The sequence below is a fragment of the Macrobrachium nipponense genome, chromosome 8, assembly GCF_015104395.2.
Source record: "Macrobrachium nipponense isolate FS-2020 chromosome 8, ASM1510439v2, whole genome shotgun sequence".
NCBI classification, from domain to species: Eukaryota; Metazoa; Arthropoda; class Malacostraca; order Decapoda; family Palaemonidae; genus Macrobrachium; species Macrobrachium nipponense.
In genome coordinates, this window is record NC_087203.1 from 78,578,843 (window position 1) to 78,604,598 (window position 25,756).

At 35.3% G+C, this 25,756-nt stretch overlaps 1 protein-coding gene across 1 annotated transcript in view; it reads right to left on the reverse strand.

Moving 5' to 3' along the window:
* LOC135222870 (endoplasmic reticulum-Golgi intermediate compartment protein 1-like) overlaps window positions 1-25,756 on the reverse strand; it is a 101,064-nt gene that overhangs the window by 19,839 nt on the left and 55,469 nt on the right. Inside the window, exons 5-6 of the mRNA XM_064261220.1 lie at window positions 14,281-14,381; window positions 2,365-2,487 (exon numbers count right to left, since the gene is read on the reverse strand). Of these exons, the coding sequence (XP_064117290.1) occupies window positions 2,365-2,487; window positions 14,281-14,381 (224 nt within the window). The remainder of the gene's footprint in view (window positions 1-2,364; window positions 2,488-14,280; window positions 14,382-25,756) is intronic.

Consider the following 25,756-nt stretch of genomic DNA (forward strand, 5'->3'; position numbering starts at 1 on the left):
AGATCAGTCTGAGGTTATATGCCAGGCAGTGCTTAAGAGGTTGGACTCTGTTTTGGATGATAAGTTGGCTACCTTGTCGGTTGGGAGGACTGGAAGGAAACTTGTTGCTTTGTCCCCGCCTCCTGTGAAGAGATCCCATAAGAAACCAGTGCTGTCTTCCTTTCCCTCTTCCCCCTCTAGGGCACGTCAGCATATCAAGCGTTGGAAGGCTAAGGACTTTGCCCTTTCTTCGCCTACAAGGGCCCTTTCTTTGCCTACAAGGGAGGAACAACGTGGACGTGTTCTCGAGAGTGTTGGTGTTTCAGAGAGTGTTAGTGTATCTTCCCTTGTGCAATCGGCAGTGGCTGCTTCGTCCTCTGCATCGAAGCGCAAGTGTGTTGCAACCTCCCCCGCCCGTGCAAACCCTGGTGTACTGGTTTGCTATTATACAGTCAAAAGTTTCTCTTTGGTTCATTATACAATGGTTCTCCCATATAGATATCAATTTATCTAGCTTCTCAATGGGCTTCAGTCCCTCTCCAGAAGTCATTTCTTCTGGAAGCTGGACTGGTGGGTATGGCCCCCAGCCGGTCTAGGATGTCTTGTACTTCCCTCCAAGTATGAGTCTATCTTATTGTTAAGACCGAAGGTTTGTTCGCATATGAACAAATGACAAATTTTCTAAGACAATTTGTATTTTTCATAGCTACAAACCTGAGGTCTTAACATTATACTGCCCGCTTCTAGCCGCCCCTTTGTGTGTTAAGACATCCCGAGTTGGGAAAGACTGACACGTTGGCTTAGGTGAATGGTCTTTGACCATTCTTCACCCGATCTACGCATGCGTTGCCAGATATCACAAGATTCCTTGCTTTAATCTGCCTTTTTAACAGGATCCAGCTGGGTGCTATAAATTATCCTATTGTTAAGACCTCAGGTTTGTAACTATGAAAAATACAAATTGTCTTAGAAAATTTGTCTTTTTCATTGGTTTTCGTCTGGTTTTTACTTGACATTTAGTTATCTTTTCATACTTAAACCCTAAACAACAGCGAGTGTGTAGCAGCACAGCACAGGGTAGTGGTAATGGACTTTGGAAATAAGGAACACAGTAAAAGGTAGGCCTGTACGAGTCCCTCCAACAATCAAGTCGTTGAAGCTGATACAAGTTAAGGAAGCAAGGCAGGAATTTAAGGAACGTATGTTCAGGGAATTTACATTGCTAGAGGGAGTGCAAGAGGAAACCTGGTGGTGGAATGATGAAATGAAAGTGGGGAGAACCAAAAAAAGATGCAAAAAAGGTCTGGGAAAAGTATGGACAGCAAGAAGATAAGGAGAGATACAAAAGACATAAGAAACAAGAAAAGAAGGTAGTTGGACAAGCATTAAATGACATGTACAAAAAGTTGGAAACACCTGAGGGGGAGAGAAAAATTCACAGAATTGCAAAGACAAGGGACAAGAACACCAAAGACTACTCTCCTATATAAAACAGGTTAAGGATGGCAATGGAGTGCATTTATGCAAGGAGGATAAGATAAAGAAGAGATGGAAAACATACTATGCACACACGTTAAATGAAGAAAATCCTAGAAAATTTTTTGAAGATGAATTCCAGAACCTTGGTATGACACGTACTATTAGCAGGAGAGAAGTAAAGAAGGCACTAAAGAAAATGAAAAATGGTAAAGCAATAGGACTGGATGGAATTCTTGCACAAGTGTGTTAGAGCCCAGGGAGAAGAAGGAATGGACATGCTGTGGGACCTAGCAAAGAAAATAGTATACAGTCAGGAACAGATAGGATACCATAAGAATGAAGAGAAAGCTTTTTATTGTTCCTATCTATGATTGTCAGAGGACGATGTGTTTTACTAAGCCAGGTGAAGGAAAGCTGTCAGAAACATCGACACCACACAGAAGTGGAAAAAGATACAGAGAAAGAAGGCTAACTTCAGAAGAAAATTAAATTGTAAAGATTGGTTTACTACTACGAAACTCAGTTTCATAAAGTCTTTCAGTAATTTTTTTACTAGTATCTCTAAATGGGTAGATATTTGTAAACCATGTAACTTTCTTTAGAAGTTTAGGCGAGGTTATCGACTTCTTTCCTTAACTACTATTATGAAGTCAAAGCTACAAGTAAGATTATCATCACATAATTTTTAAAAAGAAGGGATGTCATATGAATCAGTAACTCTATTGTATCCAGTCCCATGTTATCCAAAGTACAATACGTATATCAAAAACACCCTTTTGCATGTCAGAAGTTCCCAACAATCATCAATCAATCACAGCAAAAAACTTCCACTGCTGTGGCTAAGGAAAAGAAACAGTGTATGCAACAAGAAAACAATTGGCCACAATCAAAGAAAATCATACTTACTGCAGTGATGAATGTATAAAATGGTTGCCTTTTCTCATGGTACTTCACAGTGATAGGAGTTAGATCATATCTAAACCAAACGGCAGGAACAACACGTCCTCCATGGCTGAAGGAAATGTAACTCTAGAAAAGAAAAATTTAAGTTAAAATATTTAAGCAAAATATTTAAGTAACAGTAAATTGGGCTTTTAGGCAAGACAAAAAAAACTCATTCTTACATTTTCAGTCCTTCACTTTCCTTTCTTTAATTTGTTTACTTCTGATTTTTCAAGAATGGACATACAGGAATACATTAAGGAACCGTGGGATGAGACTTACTGCCTTAAGGGTCTGACCTAATTTGACACCAGGTATGTCTACTGCTACCACAAAAGAATAAGCATGAATCTTACTGCTGCCACAAAAATAAATATGTATGAAATACAATTATAAAGATTTGAAAAAGTAAAATTTAAAAAAATCATAACTTCAATAACCTGCTGCTCCTGTTCAAAGATACTGGGTCTGTACACCCACAATTTTTATTCTCCTCAATAAAAGCATTAATAAAACTCATAATTAGATAAGGTCTCCATATGTAAAACTAAAATAGCCACAGTAGGACCATGGTAAAAGAAATGTGTTAAAATTTTCAGTGGCCCAATACCAAGAGAGCCAATAACCTACTGATCTTCAAAACACCACCATTATTATTGTTCAGGAAAGGATCCCTGAACAATTCTGATATGTATCAAGAAATTCTATAGTCATTGTAATACAAGCAAAACATAATCCAGGACATATCATTTAAACAATTGTTTTAGATATCTACCACCGCCACACTAGCAAACATTGATCAGCACACTATCTCAGACCATATACTACTGGAAATATTGGTAAAGTCAAGAGATACTTTCTACATAACATTCAAAAGTGACTTACATCACATTACTATTCCATTGCAGTAACTTGAAATATACCATATCCAACAAAATACTTGTGCAGAAACTAAGGAGCTATTGGCCATTTACCATACAATAATAATTTCACTATTAATGTTCTCAAAAAAAAAAGACATTATGTATAAGTATTCATGAAATCACTTATAGACTGCCCTATAGAGGTGTTTACATTTGAGACCATCACTGCCAGGAATTTTGGAAGGCCTGAGATTATTTGCCCTACAGAAGAACTGTGACTCAGAGGGCTGATAACTATCACATAAGAATTTAATAATAGTTTCTAGGCATTTGCATAGTTTTTCTATGTCTAACTGTCTTTCCATTAGCATCAACCTGGTTCATTAAGTTTCCTAAGGTTTTATAAAGATGTTCTGTTGTAATGATAATATTTCATCTGATGTTTTGACTGTCTGTGGCAGTCATCTACATATTTCCACAAATGAATGAAGGAAGACACAAGGTACAAAAGTGTTTACATCAGACGGGCGTGTTCCAGTTAGTGGGTGGACTGATGTACTGAATTTTGACAAGTCACATGTTGTTGCATTCGGTCCTAGAAGTACTAAGATCCTCTTAGCCTAGTCATTGGGGTTGGTAAGAAAGCCTGCTTAGGTAAGATGACCTATCTATCCCCCCCTCCTCTTCAATGTTAGGTGTCGGCTAATTTCTTATTTGTATTTCTAATATGAGATGAAAACTTTTTTAAAGTACTGATGGTTGACTTTTTTCCTATCTTGTCTTCTAAGTATTAGAAAATCATATTCTAACAGAAGAGTTTTATGACACCATTTTCATCATTAATGTTGTTGGTTATTGTGCAAATTACTCCTGGTGATCCAGGTTTGCTGTTCCATGTGCTAATTGCGATACCTGTAAAGAAGAGCACTCTGAGGTTCCCATAAGAAGTCGGTAATGACTGGAGACCATACTCACGTGGAGCGAGATGAAGTAATTCAAGGTCTGATTCTGTATCTAGCTTATAAAGGGTCATACAGGATTTCCAGACTTGAAGGTTTTCACTGTACCTTAAATATATCCCAAGTAAAAGTCACTCTTGGCAAGGGGAAGTCTAGGGGCATTTCTTGATGATTGATCCTGTCACTATCTGTTGAATAAGCCAGTCACCCCAGTTTAGGATAAACATCCCACCCTCATCAACCGCTTACCTAATTTTTTTGGAGACATTTCTCACCAAATCTGTAAGTGAGGGGCAGCAGCAAGATATGCCTACAATCACTTCACACACACTGTGCAGTGCTTGGCATACAGCATTCAATTTTCAATTCATGTATAAGAACTATCAGATTTTGTTCATATTGTTAATCAAGAAGTTTTCACACAATACCTGTTCAACAATGACACTTTGACTGACAAGTTTCACGTTTTTTCTGCTCAAAGCATGGTTACTGAGAGGAATACTCGCCGACTTTTTTGTCTCCATAATCTTCTCAAAAGCTTTCTCATGATCCACAAATTTATAGTAAATTCCTTACTCTTTACTAGAAACTTGTATTACTGTAATTTCGGTTAATTTTCCTTGATCTGGGGCTGAAATGATAACCATTCAACAAGTTTTGTTTTACCTTTTCTCTAGCACCAATTCCAGTACTTTCAGTGTGCTCAAGCATTATTATATTTTACCATTGCAGTGCATCCACTTTGCTTTGTATATCATTACTGAAGGATCTTTTTCTGATCATCTGGTTCTCTCTCCCCCTTTCCCTGGCTTTCACATATTCTGGTAGGCTCGTGTATGACTAGCTCATGCTGCTCTATCAAGTTGCTTTTGTTCCAGATGTTACTATGACTTCAATTCCTCAGGGATTATTATCATCATCACATCCCTGATTGGTAAAGCCATCTGCAACAAGCCAAGGGATCTAATAGGGAATGAAACCCAGTTCAGAAGAAATACAGAAAAGGACACTTATGGGAAATGAAATAAAAAAAATTGTAAAAAATAAAAATATATATGAGAATTGTGTCTGCTCAACAAAATGCACTTGCACATCATATGAGCTCATGAAGTTCCACTGACTCAATCTCTTCATTATAATCTCTACTGACCCCTGATCATGACAACATCTGTTCATGATAATTTTATTCATTAAGAATATTTTGAAAATACTGTCCCAATCTTTCCAGTTTATATATATATATATCTCCTTTTCAACTTTAATTTCACCTTTTACATAACTACAACAAGACCAAAGAAGTGAAAAGCTTTAGACAGGTGGTAATTTTTCCTAGTCAGCTAATCACAACTTAGCTGGCTTTAGATAAGCAATATAAGAGCTTTACTATTCTGTCTTGACTAGCAATAATGAATGTGTAAAATCAATTTTTTAAAAGAAAAATAAGATGACAATTGGTGCTGTGCCAAACTGTAATTCAAATTTACCTGTTAGAAATAACCAAAAAGATTACACCGTAATGCTTCATTAGACCTGTGATGTATTTTCATTAAATATCCCTTTTATGAACACCAATGTAGAGGCAACATAAGAACCATATATAACTGAAACTTCCATAATATGACAAGTATATAATGCAAATGCAAATTCACATACAGTGGACCCCCGTATTCGCGTTCTCCGGATTTGCGGACTCACACATTTGCGGATTTCTCTCAGGAACGTTTTCCCGCATTATTAGCGGAAAATTTGCACATTCGTGGTATTTTTCTATGAGAAATATCCACAAATTCCTGGGTTTTTTTTATCAATTTCATCATAAAATCCACTTTTTGTGATAAAACTATTAAAAAAAAAGTGTGATAAAACTATTAAAAAAAACCAGGTACAGGCAGTCCCCGGGTTACGACGGTGTCGGCTTACGACTTTCCGAGGTTACGACACTTGTCAATAGACGTTATTTCCAGGGTTATGACGCCTACAACGCTCATCTGGGAGATGAAATATGATATCAAAAATGCAAAATAATCAATATTTTAAGGGTTTTTTGATGAAAAATGCCATAAGAATGCAGTTTACATAGTTTTCAATGGACCCAAAGCATTAAAAGTAAGGTTTTCTTAGGATTTTTGACGATGTTCCGGCTTACGACGATTTTCGGCTTACGACGCGTCTCAAGAACGGAACCCCCGTCGTAACCCGGGGACCGCCTGTATAAAAATAGTATTTAGTGGGTTTTTCTTGAGTTTTAACTAACAAAATAGGTTGTTTTTAGCATTTTTATAGGGGTTCCAAACATTTGCGGGTTCTAACTATTCACGTGTGTGTGTGTGTGTGTGTGTGTGTGTGTGTGGTACGCATCCCCCACGAATACGGGGGGACCACTGTACCGAATTGTTGACTTACTATACTCCGGTGAAACGACTAACCTAATTTTGGATAGGAAAAGCAATAAAGCATTAAGATGACAAATCTGGTATCATTGTATATTTTATAGCTTAACGAGAAGACTTAGGAATTTTCAGTCTCAAAACACACATTAAGGTACATAGGGCTACTACCCACCTGTTTCGAAGTACTATAACAAAGCTGGCAATAAAATTAGCCACTCTAAAGGAATCCAAGAATTGACTTTCATTTAGAATATATGAAATCTACCCTGTCATATTCACCAAGGAAATGCTATCAATTTTTAAATTATTTTCTTTGTATGATTTCCACTCAAATCCTTTGAAAATTTGAATGAAAATGGGGAATTTCCAAGTTTCCATGACAGGCTCCAAGCTGATATCCTGATGTACATAATTGTTGATGGCCAACACTAATTCGGGAGCAGTATGATTATTATGGTAGTAAGCCTCAACAAATCTGAATTGGCTATACCATATTTCCTTCTGGAAGTTCATTAAAACTTAAATTCCAAAAACTACATATGTTTATTATATATTGTGCTAAACACTTTATCAGTGGGGCAATTATTCTCTCTGGGGAATGTTCCTTACATTAAAAAAATATGGAATACATATTCTACATTTTTATGTACCCCTATCATGCTCTCTAAAACTGTAATACATTTTTGAACTTATGGCAAATTATGCTGTATTTGCCAAGCTTGAAAATTTCAGAAATGCGCTTTCTTTTTTATTTTAACCTACATATACTTCTCATATAAATAGTACAGTTTCCCATATGATTTTTTAAAATAAATTTGAAATGGATTAGACTATAAGGAACAAGGAAAGACAGAAAAAAGTGCAAACATGCTAAATTGGATCCTCTCATTTTGTGATAAACCAGAATCTGACCCTCTAGAAGACTTAAGAAATATTCAAGAGCATTGGGAATCTGATATTTGGGAATGTACTAAGATTTTTAGCGGAGTGGTCTGGTTGAACTATATAATTCTCACCACTGTGGCAAGCGAAGGGGATGAAGGATTAGCTAAATGAATAATTTTGAAGTTAACAATTTCCATATTGTACCTTCTGGGTAATAGGAACCTAACTAATTATGTATCATACACAAATTTTTCACACACACGAACATTTGCGAATCCTTGAAAAACCCTGCAAAAGTGTTTGTTTAACTTTCTATGTAATTTATAGGTTTTCAAGCTTTCATGTGTAAATTAAATAACATTAAATAAAAATAATTCTCTATGTATATCTCTCTCTTTTACCAAGATGAGAGAATTTTTATGGTTAGTACATATATATGTTTATGATTATTTTCAAATACTAATACTAATAATACTAATACTAATACTAAATCATAATGTAATAATAATAATAATAATAATAATAAAACAATAATAATAACAATAATAAACCCTTCCTTCTCTCTCTCTTCTCTCTCTCTCTCTCTCTCTCTCTCTCTCTCTCTCTCTCTATAAACCCTCCCCTTCTCTCGCTCTCTCTCTATAAACCCCTTCCTTCTCTCTCTCTCTCTATCTAAACTTCTCTCTCTCTCTCTCTCTCTCTCTCTATAAACTTCCTTCTCCTCTCTCTCTCTCTCTCTCTACTCTCTCTCGCTCCTCTCTCTCTCTCTGTGTGTGTGTGTGTGTCAGTCCAGTAATAATTCTAAATTGGTCTAATTTTTCCTTCATTGTTTATAACTGTAAATGCACCATTCTAAAACATAGACACTTAACTAAGAGTTGTATTAGTCCAATTAAAAAGCACTGTTTGTGCATGGAATGGAATTTCAGAACAAAAACAAAGAAGCAGAATAAAAAAAATTCTTATATATATGCAATCTTCACAAACTCCCATATTTTTACCAACCATTTATTTCTTTTTTTAAGGGTAATGTATTAAGATAACTTTTATATGAAATTACAGTAACTTTAATTTCATTTAATACTTAGGTAGCATGATTAGGGTAGTCTTTATCATTCTAACTCTAGAAATGAGTATTTATTGAAATTTTTTGAGACTGCTAAAACACACGAAAATTCTACTTGCACGAGGGAGTCTGGAACCTAACCTCATGTAAGATTGAGGTACTACTGTGTTGACAAGTTCTAAACCTTGGTCATTATGTTTAGCCAGGCTACTTTGGGCCATTACTGTAATTTACTAATTACATGAACTCTGATACAGCAGTTTTTGTCTTTAATGAATCATTCAGCTGTACTAGTGTGAACATATTTTGTTAAGATATGCAGGATGACACACTATACAATTAACCCTTAAACGCCAAAGCGGTATTTTAAAAATTGTCTCCCGTATGCCAGCGGCGTTCACAAGTGAGCGCCGAAGTGGAAAAAATATTTTTTTCAAAAAATCACAGCACGCTTAGTTTTCAAGATTAAGAGTTCATTTTTGGCTCCTCTTTTTGTCAATGCCTGAAGTTTAGTATGCAACCATCAGAAATGAAAAAAAATATCATTATCATATATAAATATTTGGATATATGACAGCGCCAAAAAAAAATTTAATATATAATTGTATACAAATCGCGCTGTGAGCAAAACGGTTAAAGCTAACGAGTTAATTTTTGTTGTTGTATTGTACACTAAATTGCAATCATTTTGGTATATAAAACATTGTAAAACGATCAAGGCAACACAGAGAAAATATTATCACAAAATGATGCATGAATTCGTACCGTGCGGACATAAAAAAAAAAGATGTTTTCAGAAATTCACCATAAATCGAAATACGGTGCTAGAGACTTCCCGTTTGTTGCAAAATGAAGGTAATTGAATGAATATTACTAGAATGTAATAGTTTTAGCTTACAATTAAATTTTTTTTACCATTTCAGTCGAGTCAAAGTTGACCTAAGGTTGAAATTTTGCCACATCGTTATTTATATGAAACTATTTCAAAACTGATAAAAGCTACAACCATGGGTTGTTTATTGTTATATTTTACATGAAATTGCACACATTTTCATATAAAAAACTTTATGTAACAGCTAATTTAAAATGGTGCAAACATTATGACAATCGGACAAACAAATTTCTTATTTTTTTCGGAAGAGTTACCGCGCGGACGTAAGGAAATTTTTTTTTTTCATAAATTCACCATAAATCAAAATATTGTGCTAGAGACTTCCAATTTGTTGCAAAATAAAGGTCAATGATTGAATATTACTAGAATGCAAGAGTTTTAGCTTACAATTGCGTTTTTGTACCATTTCGGTCGAGTCAAAGTTGACTGAAGGTTGAGATTTTGGCACTTACTGTTATTTATATGAAAATATTTCAAAACTGATAAAAGCTACAAACATTGGTTGTTTTTGTTGTATTCTACATGAAAATGCACACATTTCCATATAGTATAAAACTTTATGTAACGGCTAATTTAAAATGGTGCAAACATTACAACAATCGGACGAAAAAATTTCTGATTTTTTCAGAAGAGTTACCGCAAGGACGTAAGGAAAAAGTTTTTTCCGTAAATTCACCATAAATCGAAATATTGTGCTAGAGACTTCCAATTTGTTGCAAAATGAAGGTAAATGATTGAATATTACTAGAATATAAGTTTTAGCTTACAATTGCGTTTTTTTACCATTTCGGTAGAGTCAAAGTTGACCGAAGGTTGAAATTTTGGTACTTATCATTATTTATATGAAAATATTTCAAAACTGATAAAAGCTACAACCATGAGTTGTTTTTTGTTGTATTCTACATGAAATTGCGCACATTTTCATATATAATACTCCATGTAATGGCTAATATAAAATGGTGCGAAAATTATGTCAAAAGTGACAAAATAATTTTTGAGATGTGTCGCTGATGCTTTTTAGTGCGACAAGAAAGAAATTCGCGCTTGCGCGCCTGGGTAACGATTGTAAACAAAACAACGCCTTGATCCGTGAGCTCCCAGCATCCCCCAAGGCGCATGATTCAAGTTTTCGCCTAATAGGCCTATAACTATTTTTCCGCGAATATTTAAAAAACTTTTTCATATTGACGTATATACATCCAATCGGCACCCAACAGACAATTTATATCGACGTTTAATACGTCCAATCGGCGTTAAAGGGTTAAGCACCAAAAGCTACAACATAAATGCAAGAATAAAATGCGAAATGAAGAAAACTGAAGCATTACTTTCTTACTTCAATAATCCTTTGGTTATAATAACAGGTAATTCTTTATATGGCAAAAGAAAGTGCTGATAAAAAATTGTAATATTGCAATGAAAAAGGCTATACATTTTGACACAAAAAATGTGAGTATCTGAATACAACATATTTAAGTTTAATGTAACTTTAAAACTATCAATTTTTATTATCAGAAAGGGAAATATGAAAATAATCAACACAAATACTATTTATACTATTCCTATACTACTAAAATTTTAAATAACTGAATGATTAAACTATCAAATACTACATTATTAAAGTTAGTAGATAATGTTAGGTAGATCTTTCTCATTTAGCCACTCTGAATATGGTCATGTAGTGTATAGCCTTTCATCCAAAGCAGATTAACAGAAAACTAAAACAAGCAAATATCGGTGAGTGAAAAATAAAATGATCACATATGCACGTGTACAAGAAAACAGGTTACAAAATGCCTCTGCATGAATGTTACCTTTTCATTTGAATTTGAATAAATGCATAACACATTTACTGACTGAACTCTCTCAAAATTCTCTGGTAGTAGAGTGAAACGTCATCAAGACTTCTCTGACAAAAGACTTCAATGTCTAAAATTTGGATGCTCTAAACAATCTGTTATCAAGAAACAAACATGCTTAAAAAATCTTGTCCTATTTACAGGTTGCTGCAAATAAAAATCTATGCTAAATTTTCATGAATGGAACTTCTTTTGTCTATGAATAAAATCTGCTGAATTAAAAATAAAAATTCAAAATTGTTAATTCTTACTACATTTCTTTAGAGCCTACATCTGACAGCAAGCAGTAAATTAAGAAAAGCATGAGGATACAGGAGCCAGTTACTGAAGTGCCAGTGAGCTAACTAAATAAAAACAGTTTATCCAGATCAATAATTCAATATATTCTCATGGGTTATGCCAGAGGACTACATTTAATAAAATGTTAAGAATATCCTCTAATACGTATTAAAACTTCAGAGAACACAAAAACAATTTCTAAAACTGCTAAATTATCTTATCCATGTCTACACTGCCTCTTATCCAAATATATTACATGCCTTTGGACTAATGATTAAGGAGATAACTTCTTTCCTAATCATTATAGTAACTCACTGGGCAGTACAACTTAGCAGTAAAATGACCATTTCATCATTTACTTCATCATTTACTGACAGCTGAATGAACATGTTATACAGGAAGTCTATGTATGAGTATGATTACATATTAAAAAAATACAGTAACTCACTGAGATAATGGATTAAAACATCTATGCCAACCCTTCTATAAAAGAGACTTCGATATTTTGTTGAATATATCTGTGAATGCCTACCCCTTTAACTACTGTAAATGCTTATAACTGCCTATTTTAACACTTCACTGCCTAAATTGATAGTTCTAAAATATAAAATAATCTATCATTCTAAACCAATTAGAAATCTTTCAAACAGAAATACACCCCAAACCATCCCAAAATCCCAAGAGCCATACTTTAGCAACTTGCACTAAAGCTGTACGTATCATATAAACAAATGGTACCTGTAAAGTAAGATATTGCTTTATTGTTAATTTAAATCATAAACTGCAGGACAGTAAAAGCTTTAGCATAATTTTTAGAGTTGAAATCAATGTAAATTAATAAAGAAACAGCAACAATAAATCTTACCTATCCCGACAATTAACATGGAAAATATTTTAGTAAAACAACAAATAAAAATTACTGTATATACTCATGATTTTATCATGTATCTCATGTATTAACCTCTTTTTCTCCATCTCTTTATCGCATCTTCTAGTTAAATAAGTAAAAAATGCAAAAGAGAATGATACACGTATTGTTAGTAAGGTTCCAGCCGAAGAGAAACAACTACTTTGCTAAGAAATGACAAATTTTCTAAGACAATTTGTATTTTTCATAGCTACAAACCTTCGGTCTTAACAATAGGATAATTTTCTAGTGCCTAGCTGGATCCTGTTAGATAGCAGATGAAAGCAAGGAATCTTCTGAGATCTGGTAACGCATGCGTATATCAGGTGAAAAGTGTTAAAGGACCACGCACCCACACCACAGCATTCAGTTTTTCCTTTGTACGATAGTAAACAACTACTGTAGTTATGTTACAAATGATGTTAAATAGAATAGAACATATATATTGTTATACTATATTCTATTCACTATGGAGAAGAGATTGGCAAGGAAATATACTGCGTCATACAACTAAATTTAAGCTGCAAGTTGTAACTGAAACTGAGAAAATGCTCAAGCTGCATAGTAAGTATAAATTATTGTGCATTGGCAACATGGATTAAACTCTCATAAATTTGATAAACCATCAAACTCGATCATAAATAAAACTGGAGAAAGAAGTATTTTAATCAAAACTCCTGAGCATAAAAGAACACATTTTACTATTGTTATTCACACCAATAAAAGATAAAAATGTAAAGCTCACGTGATGAAATCAAGAGAAAATATTGAACTGAATCTCTTGATTTAAAAACACCCCAGAGCCATCTACTAATGAAAAAAAAAATTAAACTTAGTTCATAACAAGACCTATTTAAAGCTATATTTTTACTTAAAAACACTGAATAACAAAATATAACCTTGCCTTTTATAAATAGAATATCTAGAGATTCATTTACACTAACTAGAAGCAAGAAAATAGTTAAATACAGCGAAATAAACTTATCTCGTAATCACCCTCAGCTGATTTCCAAACCAAAACACTGATCACTATATTTGAAGTTTATAATACAATAATGATATGAGAATATAGTGGAACCCCCATATTTGCGTTCTCCAGATTCACAGACTCAGATATTCGCGGATTTCTCTCGGGAACATTTCCCCCACATTATTCGCGCAAAATTCACAAATTCACCTATTCCCAGTATTTTTCTATGAGAAATATCCAGAAATTCCTTTTTTTTTTATCAATTTCATCATAAAATGCACTTTTTGTGATGAAACTATTAAAAAAATCAAGTATAAAATTTTTTGTGGGTTTTTCTTGAGTTTTAACTAACAAAATAGGCCGTTTTCAGCATTTCTATCGGGGTTCCAACTATTTGTGGGGGGGTGGTCTGTTACGCATCCCCGTGAATACAGGGGGACCACTATACATACAATATTATTGGATACAGTGAAGTAAAACATAACATTTTTAAAAGACCCATGGAAAAGATACATATTTGTTTTGTTTTATAATATGACACTATTCGTGAATATTACATATTCAGCGCTAGTTCCGCAGGCAAAAACCCTCAAATTGATATTTTCATTTTGCACTGATATATTCAGAACTATGACATACCACGGTCCGTCATCTTGGTGCACTACTGTACACTATCCCTATTGCACAGTTCAACACTTACTGGAATACTGGAATAAAAGATGTAAATTACACTCACCATTCATCAATCTACTGAGGATAATTTTGACTATGCTTGTATTAAAAGAAAAATAAACTTCTTACATTACTTACTCTGTATGCATATGTGTACTGATATGAAATCGTCTGCTTTCCACTAACGTCTTCATATATTGTGGGAACAATTTTCATCACATAATCATGGGACTCTAAAGCTGAAAAAACAAAAATATATTATAAAATCATCCAAAAAAGCTTGGGAATTTGGTTACCAATAATGATAGCATATTTAACAAAGGTGCACAATATAACGCTCAATAATACCGCAAAAGTAGGGAAAACAATTAAAAACTAATGTTATTATGATGAACTTTAAGTTCAGTAATTTTAAAATGGCCATAGCTGAATAAATGCAATACTAATATCGATAACTTATCTTTACTTTAGCAAAAAAGTAAATGATTCTGGATTAGTATGGCTCAGTACAGGATTCAAAAGCTTTATTCGTTATTTTTGGAAAATAATGCAAGGCACAGTGAGTGGCTAAATTCAAATTCCACAGATCAACACGACTGGTCTGCTCTTGAGTTCTGTGTATCCTCTGATTTTGCCCAACTAATTGAGGAATCCACGCACATTTCTGGTAATAGATTAGATCTCATAATCACAGATATACTAGTTATTGTCAAGTCCAAAGTCTGTGAATATATAGGCACTTCTGATCACTGTGCCAATGAGATGGACATATCTGTCAATCTGTATATTCCTAATTCCACCACTGACAAAATGGTCTGGCTGAAATCCAGTTTCAATTGGGATCACATTACTGAAGCTTGTCAGGCACTTAATATTTCAGTTGCTATATTAGATCCTAACCACAAGTAGTCAATGAAATGCTGATAGCTATTTTAATAAGATTTGTCCCTAGAAAGGTGATCACATTTAGAACAAATGACCAGCCATGGTTTGATGATGGCTACAATGACAAAAAGACCAAATTCAATGCACAGAGACAAAACCATTCAAATGGAAATTAGGCATTTTTGTTGTCTTGCTGTGCTACGAATAGAACTTACCATAGAGCTGAGAGAAATTACAATAATTCCTTGAAGAGGAAACTTGAAGGAATAACTCGGCCTCATTTGTGGACCAAATTGGCATCAACTATCTTTGTATCAGGCTTATCTTCCATTCCACCACTACTAACAGATGATGGTAGATTGGTTACTGGACCTAAGGAAAAAGCTGAACCACTTCATCAAGCTTTTGGAGCCAAGTAATCAGCTAAGAATGTCCCTCTCCCTGATATTTGTCATCCTGAACCTAGTCTTTAAAAATTTGTATTTTGTTCCAGGGGTGTTAAGAAAATTCTGTATAATCTTGATAGCTGAGGTGGATGAGATCCTGATGGTTTCTTCCTTTTGTTTTTTTTTAAACATTTCTATTGTGATGTCTCCCAAGATTAATAGATTCTATAGATTTTATTGTTAACATAGTATCTTTGTGGATGAGCACAGCTCAGTAATACAGTGCCTGTCCCACTACAGTAACTTAAGGACAATCTCTATTCTCCCTGAGCTCCCCATAGTTGCTGAAAAACTTAAGTCACTATATAGGTAAGTATGTTGGATCTAAAGGATTGTATAAGGATTGTATACCAATAGTCAATATGCATACAGGAAGCAGTTAGGTACCTGCAATGCTCTTTTAGACTTGAAATGCCATTTGCAAGGGAACCTTTGGAAGGGTTTGGAGTGAAGAATAATTCAAATAAATTTTAGTGCTGCTTTCAATTTAGTAAATAATAAGACACTTATTTATAAATTCTGATTTATAGAGATTGTTGGCATTATGCCAAGCACTGGGGTAACTAAAGCCATTCAGCGCTGGAACAGGAATTGACAGTAAAAGGTCTGAAAGGTGTTACAGGAGGAAAACCTTGCAGTTGCACTGTGAAATTATTGTTAGGAAAGGGTGGACAGTAAGATGGAAGAAAGAGAATATGAATGAAGATACAGTAAAAGGAATTAAAATTGTTGCAGCTAGGGGCCGAAGGGATACTGCAAAGAACCTCAAGTAATGCCTACATTGCACCGAATGAGGTGCACTGACTGCCTTACCCCCCTACGGGAACTTATTTATAAAATTAAGAATCTTGGAGTGGGTGGATATGTTTTAGGATTACAGGCAGTCCCTGGCTTACGACGATCCAAGGTTACAATGCTTTCAATTATATTCATCAGAAATTATTTCCAGGTTTATGGCGCATGTTCCAGGGTTACGACGCTTGCTACGCCAATCTGGCGGAAGAAAAGAAGAAATAAGACTCCAAAAATGCAAAATAATCAACATTTGATGGTTTTTTTTTATGAAAAATGCAATTAAGTTGCAGTTGTTTTTAATACAGCCAAAGAATTAAAAGTAAGGTTTTCTTAGGATCTTTGACGATTTTCTGGCTTACGGCGATTTTTGGCTTACGACGCGTCTCAAGAACAGAACCCATCATAAGCCAGGGACTGCCTGTACTTCAAGATTTCCTTACAGGTAGGCAGCAGCTAGTTGCTGTGGATGGGATCTCTAGTGAACCAAGACCTATTGTGTCTGGAGTTCCACAGGGTAGTGTTCTTGGTCCACTTTTATTTTTAGTGTATACAAGTGATATGGTTGTTGGTATGGAAAATGAGAATGTTAAGTATGCCGAATATGTATGCAACACTTGTGGGTGTAGTAAGTCTCATAGGAAAGTCTCCACTTATGAGAACTGATGCTGCAATCAGCCTCAATCGGGACATGGACCGGATCAAGGGAATGGTGTAGTCGGTGGGGTATGAGGCTGAACTTTCAGTAAAATGAAAATACTACTGATCAGCAAATCTCATACATATTTCCCACCTCATCCCTTCAGGTGAATGGAACTTTGCTCAATAAGTCTGAAGCTTCTTTGACTCACATCTAACTTTTGAAAAATGTTGCATGAAAGTTAGGCATTGTTCATAACATTGATAAAATCTCAATGTAACCTGTTTTAGGTCATTTGTACTTCCTTTACTGGAATACTGTTCTCTGGTATCGATGTCTGCTTCTGCCAGTGATTTATCTCTTTCAGATAGAGTTGTTTGTAGTGGTAGGTTTCTGTTGCCTAATAGTAGTAGTTATGATTTGACCCATCGACAGATGGTCTCATTTTTCACTTTTAAATAAGTTGTATTTCAACAGATCTTTCATATTCACATTTGATCCCCGATCCCTTTTATTTGCCAAGGGCAACCAGATTCACTGAACAGCAGCACCAATTTGCAGTGAATGTGACTGGCTGTTAGAATTCTCAGTTCCAGAGGTCCTTTATTCCTCACACTGTGGGACAGTGGAACAGCCTCCCAGAGGATACCTTGCAATTGGAACTTAAGAAGTTCAAGTGAAAAGGCAATGCATTACTACCCTAATACTATTCTGATGGCATTTCAATACAATTTTACCTATCTATTTTGTTTTATTAAGCTATATTTTTTTCTGTATTTCCCTTTAATTCTTCTTACTCCTTCCTAATGAAACCATATTCTTTGGAAGCTTGAACTTCAAATCAATAGCCCCGATCGGCTTGTTGTTGTCGTTGTTGTAATAATCCAAAGAAAACTCATAATCACACGAGTTAATAAAATAAAATGGAAAAGTAAATCCACAATAATATGTCTGTTTGATCTTGTTATTTGAAATACAAAGCAGAAAGCTTTCGATGACTGCACGGTCCTCCTTGTCAATCTGAATATAATTACTAACAGTGACCATACAAAAACTTTGTTTTTTGACTAGTTTACAAATAGCTTGTTTGAAGATGGGTAGTTGGCTAACCAGCTAATCGCCTAGATCTTCGAAGTGGCGGTTTGTCTCTTGAATCATTGTCCATAGCAGCTTGGGCGCCTGCAACAAAGGACATGGGATGTGCGTCTGTTACCCGAATGAAATTAGATGAGGCAGCGGCAGTATCAGAGGTGGCTAGATTATTGGTGTTATTACTATGCAAGCTTTCTCTGTTATAATCTCTTATAAAATGACAGCAAATTATTTCATTTAAAATAAAATCTTCTTGCGTAAAGGCTTTATTGCCTTCCATAGAAAGACCCCTCTTAATAATTGCTCCTTCCACCAACCTTCTAATACCTGTATCCTTACTATTTTAAATTACTTTTGACTCATTCCAATTTATGCAATGATCGTCATTTAAACTATATGAGACTAGTGCATTATTCTCAGCATGCAAATTATAAGCTCTTTTGGGTTCATTGATTCTGATTGGTAGTCCCCTTCCACTTTCTCCGCAATATTTCTTATTGCAATCCAGACAAGGTATTTCATAAACACCAATTCCTTTGTTAAAGCTTTGGTTGGAATTATTATTTTGCATTAGACAGCCTTTGAGTGTATTCTTCCTGGTTGACCTTTTCTTCACCTTTTTCATTAACTGTTTTTCTAACATTTCGTAAGTTAGGATTAATTGGTATGGTTAGATACTTTTTTATTCTTTTTTACTTTTTAGGTAGAAAATCCTTTTGGCTTTAGTGAAAGCATTATTTATGAAATTTTCTGGATAGCATAATTTCCCAAAAACTTCTTTTATATGATGAAATTTGCTGTCAATATATTCAGGATCACATATTTTCAAGGCTCTTAGAATGAAATTTATCATTATATTTTGCTTTACTTCATTATTATGAATAGAATAGAAGTGGACAGAAGTTTCAGCATTAGTCACTTTTCTGTAAACACTAAATTTAAAACTAAATGTAATAGGGTCATGGTGTACCAAAACATCCAGAAAGGGCAGCTTATTTTCCACTTCATATTCCAGTGTAAATTGAATGGAAGGTAGTATGCTATTGACAGATCTCAAAAACTGTCCGAAGTCTATTTGATTGCCTTGGAAAATTACGAAGACATGGTCGACATATCTTACCCAAATGAGTGGTTTTAGATTTGGATCACATTTGGAGAGGATTTAAAGTTCTACAAATTTCATGCACAAATTGCAAGTATGGGAGATAAAGGTGAACCCATGGCTATGCCAAAACTTTGTTTATAGCCTTCATTGTTGAATGAAAATATTGTGGATGAAACACATAGATGAATCAAGTCTAGAAACTGTTCTGTAGGAATAGGGAAGTTAACATTTCCAATTTCTGACTGTTCCTTTAATTTTGTAAGGACAAACTCTAGAGGCACATTAGTGAAAAGGGCCGTAACATCTAGGCTAATCATTTTTCCTCTTACATTACCCAGTGTCCTAAGCCTGTCCATGAAGTTACTTGCATGAAGTAAGTGAGCATTAGAAAAGGTGCCTAATAATGGGCTGAGCTGTTCAGCGACCCATGACCCTATTACATTTAGTTTTAAATTTAGTGTTTACAGAAAAGTGACTAATGCTGAAGCTTATGTCCACTATTCTTTTCATAATAATGAAGTAAAGCAAAATATAATGATAAATTTCATTCTAAGAGCCTTGAAAATATGTGATCCTGAATATATTGACAGCAAATTTCATCACATAAAAGAAGTTTTTGGAAAATTATGCTATCCAGAAAATTTCATAAATAATGCCTTCACTAAAGCCAAAAGGATTTTCTACATAAAAAGTCAATATGAATAGAAAAAAAGAATAAAAAAGTATCTAACCTTACCAATTAATCCTAACTTACGAAATATTAGAAAAACAGTTAATGAAAAAGGTGAAGAAAAAGTCAACCTGGTCTTCAACTATAAGAATGCTCTCAAAGGCTGTCTCATGCAAAATAATAACTCCAACCAAAGCTTTGGTAATACCTTGTCTGGATTGCGATAAGAAATATTACGGAGAAAGTGGGAGGGGAATACCAATCAGAATCAATGAACACAAGAGAGCTTATAATTTGCATGCTGGGAATAATGCACTAGTCTCACAGTTGAAATGACGATCACCGCATAAATTGGAACGAGTCAAAAGTAATTTTCAATAGTAAGGATATGTACAGGTATCAGAAGGTTGGTTTGTTTGTTTGTTTGTATGGTGTTTTTACGTTGCATGGAACCAGTGGTTATTCAGCAACGGGACCAACAGCTTTACGTGACTTCCGAACCACGTCGAGAGTGAACTTCTATCACCAGAAATACACATCTCTCACTCCTCAATGGAATGGCCGAGAATCAAACTCGCGACCACCGAGGTGAGAAGCAAACGCCAAACCAACCACGCCACTGAGGCGCAAGGTTGGTGGAAGGAGCAATTGTTAAGAGGGATCTTTCTATGGAAGGCAATAAAGCCTTTACGCAAGAAGATTTTATTTTAAATGAAATAATTTGCTGTCATTTTATGAGATTATAACAGAGAAAGCTTGCATAGTAATAACACCAATAATCTAGCCACCTCTAATACTGCCGTTATCTCAACTTCTTTCGTTCAGGTAACATACACACATACCGTGTCCCTTGTTGCTATGGACAACGATTCAAGAGACGAACCGCCACTTTGAAGATCTAGGCAATTAGCTGGTTTGCCGTTGGAGAATGAGGGGATAACGTGAAGAAGCCAACTACCCATCTTCAAACAAGCTACTATTTGTAAACCGAGTCAAAAAACAAAGTTTTGTATGGTCACTGTTAGCCATTATATTCAGATTGACAAGAAGGACCGTGCAGGTCATCGAAAGCTTTCTGCTTTGTATTTTAAATAACAAGATCAAATAGACATATTATTGTGGAATTTACTTTTTCAATAATAATTAATAATAAACTATTCATAATAATAATCAAAAAAATAATAAGTAATTAATAATACTAATATACTCAATTAATAATAATAATAATAATAATAATAATAATAATAATAATATAATAATAATAATAATAATAATAATAATAATATATAATAATAATAAAATAATAAAACAACCCAATAACAATAATAACATAATAATAATATAATAATTGAATAATAATAAATAATAATAATAAATATAATAATAATAATAATAATAAGGAACATAAAGAAAAAGAACTGGCTCTCCCCAACAGAAAGAGAAGAACTGGAAAGGGAAATGTCACACGACAACGAATTCACGAAGACGAACTGAGAGACGATACCACAGAAGACGACAGGGATGATGAGGTATCAAACAACGACACACGAAGAAACACCGACGAAGTAACAGAGAGGACGGAATGGGTAAAAAAGATTAGACAATGGATGGAGCCAGATACAGGGAGAACAAAGATCCCCTCCATGAAAGCCTACAACACCAACAAATTAAGGGAGAAAACAAGTGAGGTCAATGAAATAATGGGCATAATACACACCACCAGTATCACAGAACCAAATAACTTGGTATATGCAGGAGCAAGATTAGTAGCAGAACTGATGGGGATTTGAACACCAACACCACCAGCACAACCAACCTGACAGAAACCTAAACAGCAACATCTGACTTGAGTAAACTGAAAGAGATGGTAGAAAAATGGCTAAGAAGCAAGAAAACAAGGGAAGAACTCAACGAGAAATACAAAGTACAAGAGAGGGGACTAAACAACACAAGAGAAGATGTAAAACAGAGGCTTAAAGCCAAAGCCCACAAGATCCAACGGTACATGAACAGGAATAAGGGATACCAACAGAACAAACTATTCGGAACCAACCAGTAAAGACTATACAAGCCAAACTAAGAGGGGAAGACAAAACCACCAAGAAATTCCTTGAAGTCGAACCAAGTAAGAGACTCTGGGAAAACAAAAATTTATGGAGCAATCCGGTATCACACAACAAACATGCAACATGGCTCCAGGAAGTCAAGGAAGAAGAAACAGGGAGAATAAAACAAAGATTCACTGACATCACGACATACACAGTCAGATACCAAGTAAAGAAAATGCCAAACTGGAAAGCCCCAGGTCCCGATGAAGTCCAACGATACTGGCTCAAAAACTTCAAGGCCCTACACCCACGAATAGCAGGAAAACTCCAGAACTCCAGCATGAATCTCAAATCACATGCACATGGATGACCACATGGAAGAACATCCTTAGTACAAAAAGACAAGAGTAAGGGAAATATAGCCAGTAACTACACGCCTATCACCTGCCTACCAATAATGTGGAAGTTACTAACAGGTATCATCAGTGAAAGGCTATACAACTACCTAGAGGAGACAAACACCATCCCCCACCAACAGAAAGGTTGCGAAGGAAGTGTAGGGGCACAAAAGACCAGCTCCTGATAAACAAAATGGTAATGAAGAACAGTAGGAGAAGGAAAACCAACCTAAGCATGGCATGGATAGACTATAAGAATGCCTTTGACATGATACCACACACATGGATTGCCTGAAAATATATGGGGCAGAGGAAAACACCATCAGCTTCCTCAAAAATACAATGCGCACTGAAATAAGACTAGCAGAGGTTAATATCAGGAGAGGGATCTTCCAGGGCGACTCACTGTCCCCACTACTCTTCGTAGTAGCCATGATTCCCATGACAAAAGTACTACAGAAGATGGATGCCTGGTACCAACTCAAGAAAAGAGGCAACAGAATCAACCATCTGATGTTCATGGACGACATCAAGCTGTATGGTAAGAGCATCAAGGAAATAGATACCCTGGTCCAGACTGTAAGGATTGTATCTGGGGACATCAGGATGGAGTTTGGAATAGAAAAATGCGCCTTAGTTAACATACAAAAAGGCAAAGTAACGAGAACAGAAGGGATAAAGCTACCAGATGGGAACAACATCATACACATAGATGAGACTGGATACAAATACCTGGGAATAATGGAAGGAGGGGATATAAAACACCAAGAGATGAAGGACACAATCAGGAAAGAATATATGCAGAGACTCAAGGCGATACTAAAGTCAAAACTCAAACGCCGGGGAATATGATAAAGCCATAAAACCACTTGAGCAGTGGCCAGTAATCAGATACAGCGCAGGAATAGTGGAATGGACAAACACGAACTCCGCAGCATAGATCAGAAAACCAGGAAACATATGACAATACACAAAGCACTACACCCAAAAGCAAATACAGACAGACTACTATAATTAATACGAAAGGAAGGAGGGAGAGGACGACTACAAGTATAAGATGGACTGTGTCAACCATCGAGAAAACAGAAGCACTGGGCAATATCTGAAAACCAGTGAAGACGAGTGGACTAAAGAGTGGCATGGAAGAAGGGACTAATAAAAGTAGACGAAGACCCAGAAATATACAGAGATAAGAGAATGACAAACAGAACAGAGGACTGGCACAACAAACCAGTGCATGGACAATACATGAGACAGACTAAAGAACTAGCCAGCAATGACACATGGCAATGGCTACTGAGGGGAGAGCTCAAGAAGGAAACTGAAGGAATGATAACGATAAGACGGAAATAACATCCTCCCATATGTAGGAAGTGCAATACGAAAAATGAAACCATAAACCACATAGCAAGCGAATGCCCGGCACTTGCACAGAACCAGTACAAAAAGAGGCATGATTCAGTGGCAAAAGCCCTCCACTGGAGCCTGTGCAAGAAACATCAGCTACCTTGCAGTAATAAGTGGTACGAGCACCAACCTGAGGGAGTGATAGAAAACGATCAGACAAAGATCCTCTGGGACTATGGTATCAGAACAGATAGGGTGATAAGTGCAAATAGACAAGACGTGACGTTGATTGACAAAGTTAAGAAGAAAGTATCACTCATTGATGTCGCAATACCATGGGACACCAGTGTTGAAGAGAATGAGAAGGAAAAAATGGATAAGTATCAAGACCTGAAAACAGAAATTAGAAGGATATGGGATATGCCAGTAGAAATTGTACCCATAATCATAGGAGCACTAGGCACGATCCCAAGATCCCTGAAAAGGAATCTAGAAAAACTAGACGCTGAAGTAGCTCCAGGACTCATGCAGAAGTGTGTGATCCTAGAAACGGCACACACAGTAAGAAAAGTGATGGACTCCTAAGGAGGCAGGATGCAACCCGGAACCCCACACTATAAATACCACCCAGTCGAATTGGACTGTGATAGAGCAAAAAAAAAAAAAAAAAAAAAAAAAATAATAATAATAATACTAATACGTACTAATAATAATAATAATAATAATAGTAAGTAAATACATACATACATACATACATACTACAGGTTATATTGAAAATAATGGCTATTTCAGCTGTATTTACTTTGTATAGAAGTTTTTCTATTCTTCTTATTACGTACTGACTTTTCTTCTGTATCAAATTGGCCATTAAAATGCCAAATGGGGGAATCATGTAAAAAATGTGGTATTTGTCAAATTGAATATACATATACAAAATGCAGTACAAATTGAGTCTCTCACTCTCTCTCTCTCTCTCTCTCTCTCTCTCTACAATGTTTTGTATTCAAGCCCAAAAGGACATCGTTGAGGAGACTGAAATTCTATAGTATATATACAGGCAGTCCCTGGTTATCTGCGGACTTGGTTAATGGTGATCCGGTTTTGTGGCGTTTTTCCATCACCATAAAATCAGCGATTTATGGCGCCATAATGGGCCAAGTACAGTTATCAATGCCATAAGGTTTTGATAATAAGAATTATGGTGTCATAACATACCTAACAGAGGCACTATTAACCAAAACTCAGCGCCATACTTCGCCGAGTTTCGGTTAATGGGGGTTTTCGCTTATCTGCATTAGACCCACCTCTTGATCTTGAGGCATCCGCCAACAGGGGAATAACAGATGAGCCAGTTAGCCAATCAGAATTTGTTGTTACGGAACCCATGCTCTGCAACAGACTATATATACTGTAGGACTGCAAGAATTTCAGTCCCACAACACCTGCCTGACAATGTACTTCTAGGGTTTAAGGACGAAAAGTTACAAGGAGAGAGAGAGAGAGAGAGAGAGAGAGAGAGAGAGAGAGAGAGAGAGAGAGAGAGAGAGGAATCCAGAATGTCTATTAGGCTTAAGATCCAATTTGTACTGCATCTAGTATATATATGTATATTAAATTTGACAAATACGTACCACGTTTTTGAAATTTGGCATTTTAATAGCCAATTTAAGTACAGAAGAAAAGTCAGTAATAAGAAGAATAGAGAAATTCTATGAAAAATAAATACAGCTGAAATAGCCATTATTTTCAATAAAAAACTGTATTAATGAAGGTCTTCTTCCAGCAAATGAAATGATAATAATAAAATTAAAGGGATGATTTCTTTTATACATTAGATCACCAAACTAATTGTTCACAAAATAACTGACTAGCCATGATAGAATTAAGTAAATGAAGTTCATAACACAAGGTCAATTTCATAAAATACGATAATCTGTGAAAGCACTGACTTCACATTTAATATAGTAAATAACAAGTCTCTCCTCTATTACAAAGATGAAAAAAGGATTAATTATTTGAAAGAGTGGAAACAGGTGAAGAACAATCCTGTCATAAATGCCAACTACAGCAAAAAACCCATTTTACCTAGTACTAATCCAATAACAATTTCTAAAATATGTAATCTTATTACTTTTGCAAAATTATGCAGTTAACGAGATTTCAGCATATGTGTACATTGACAGGTTCAGCC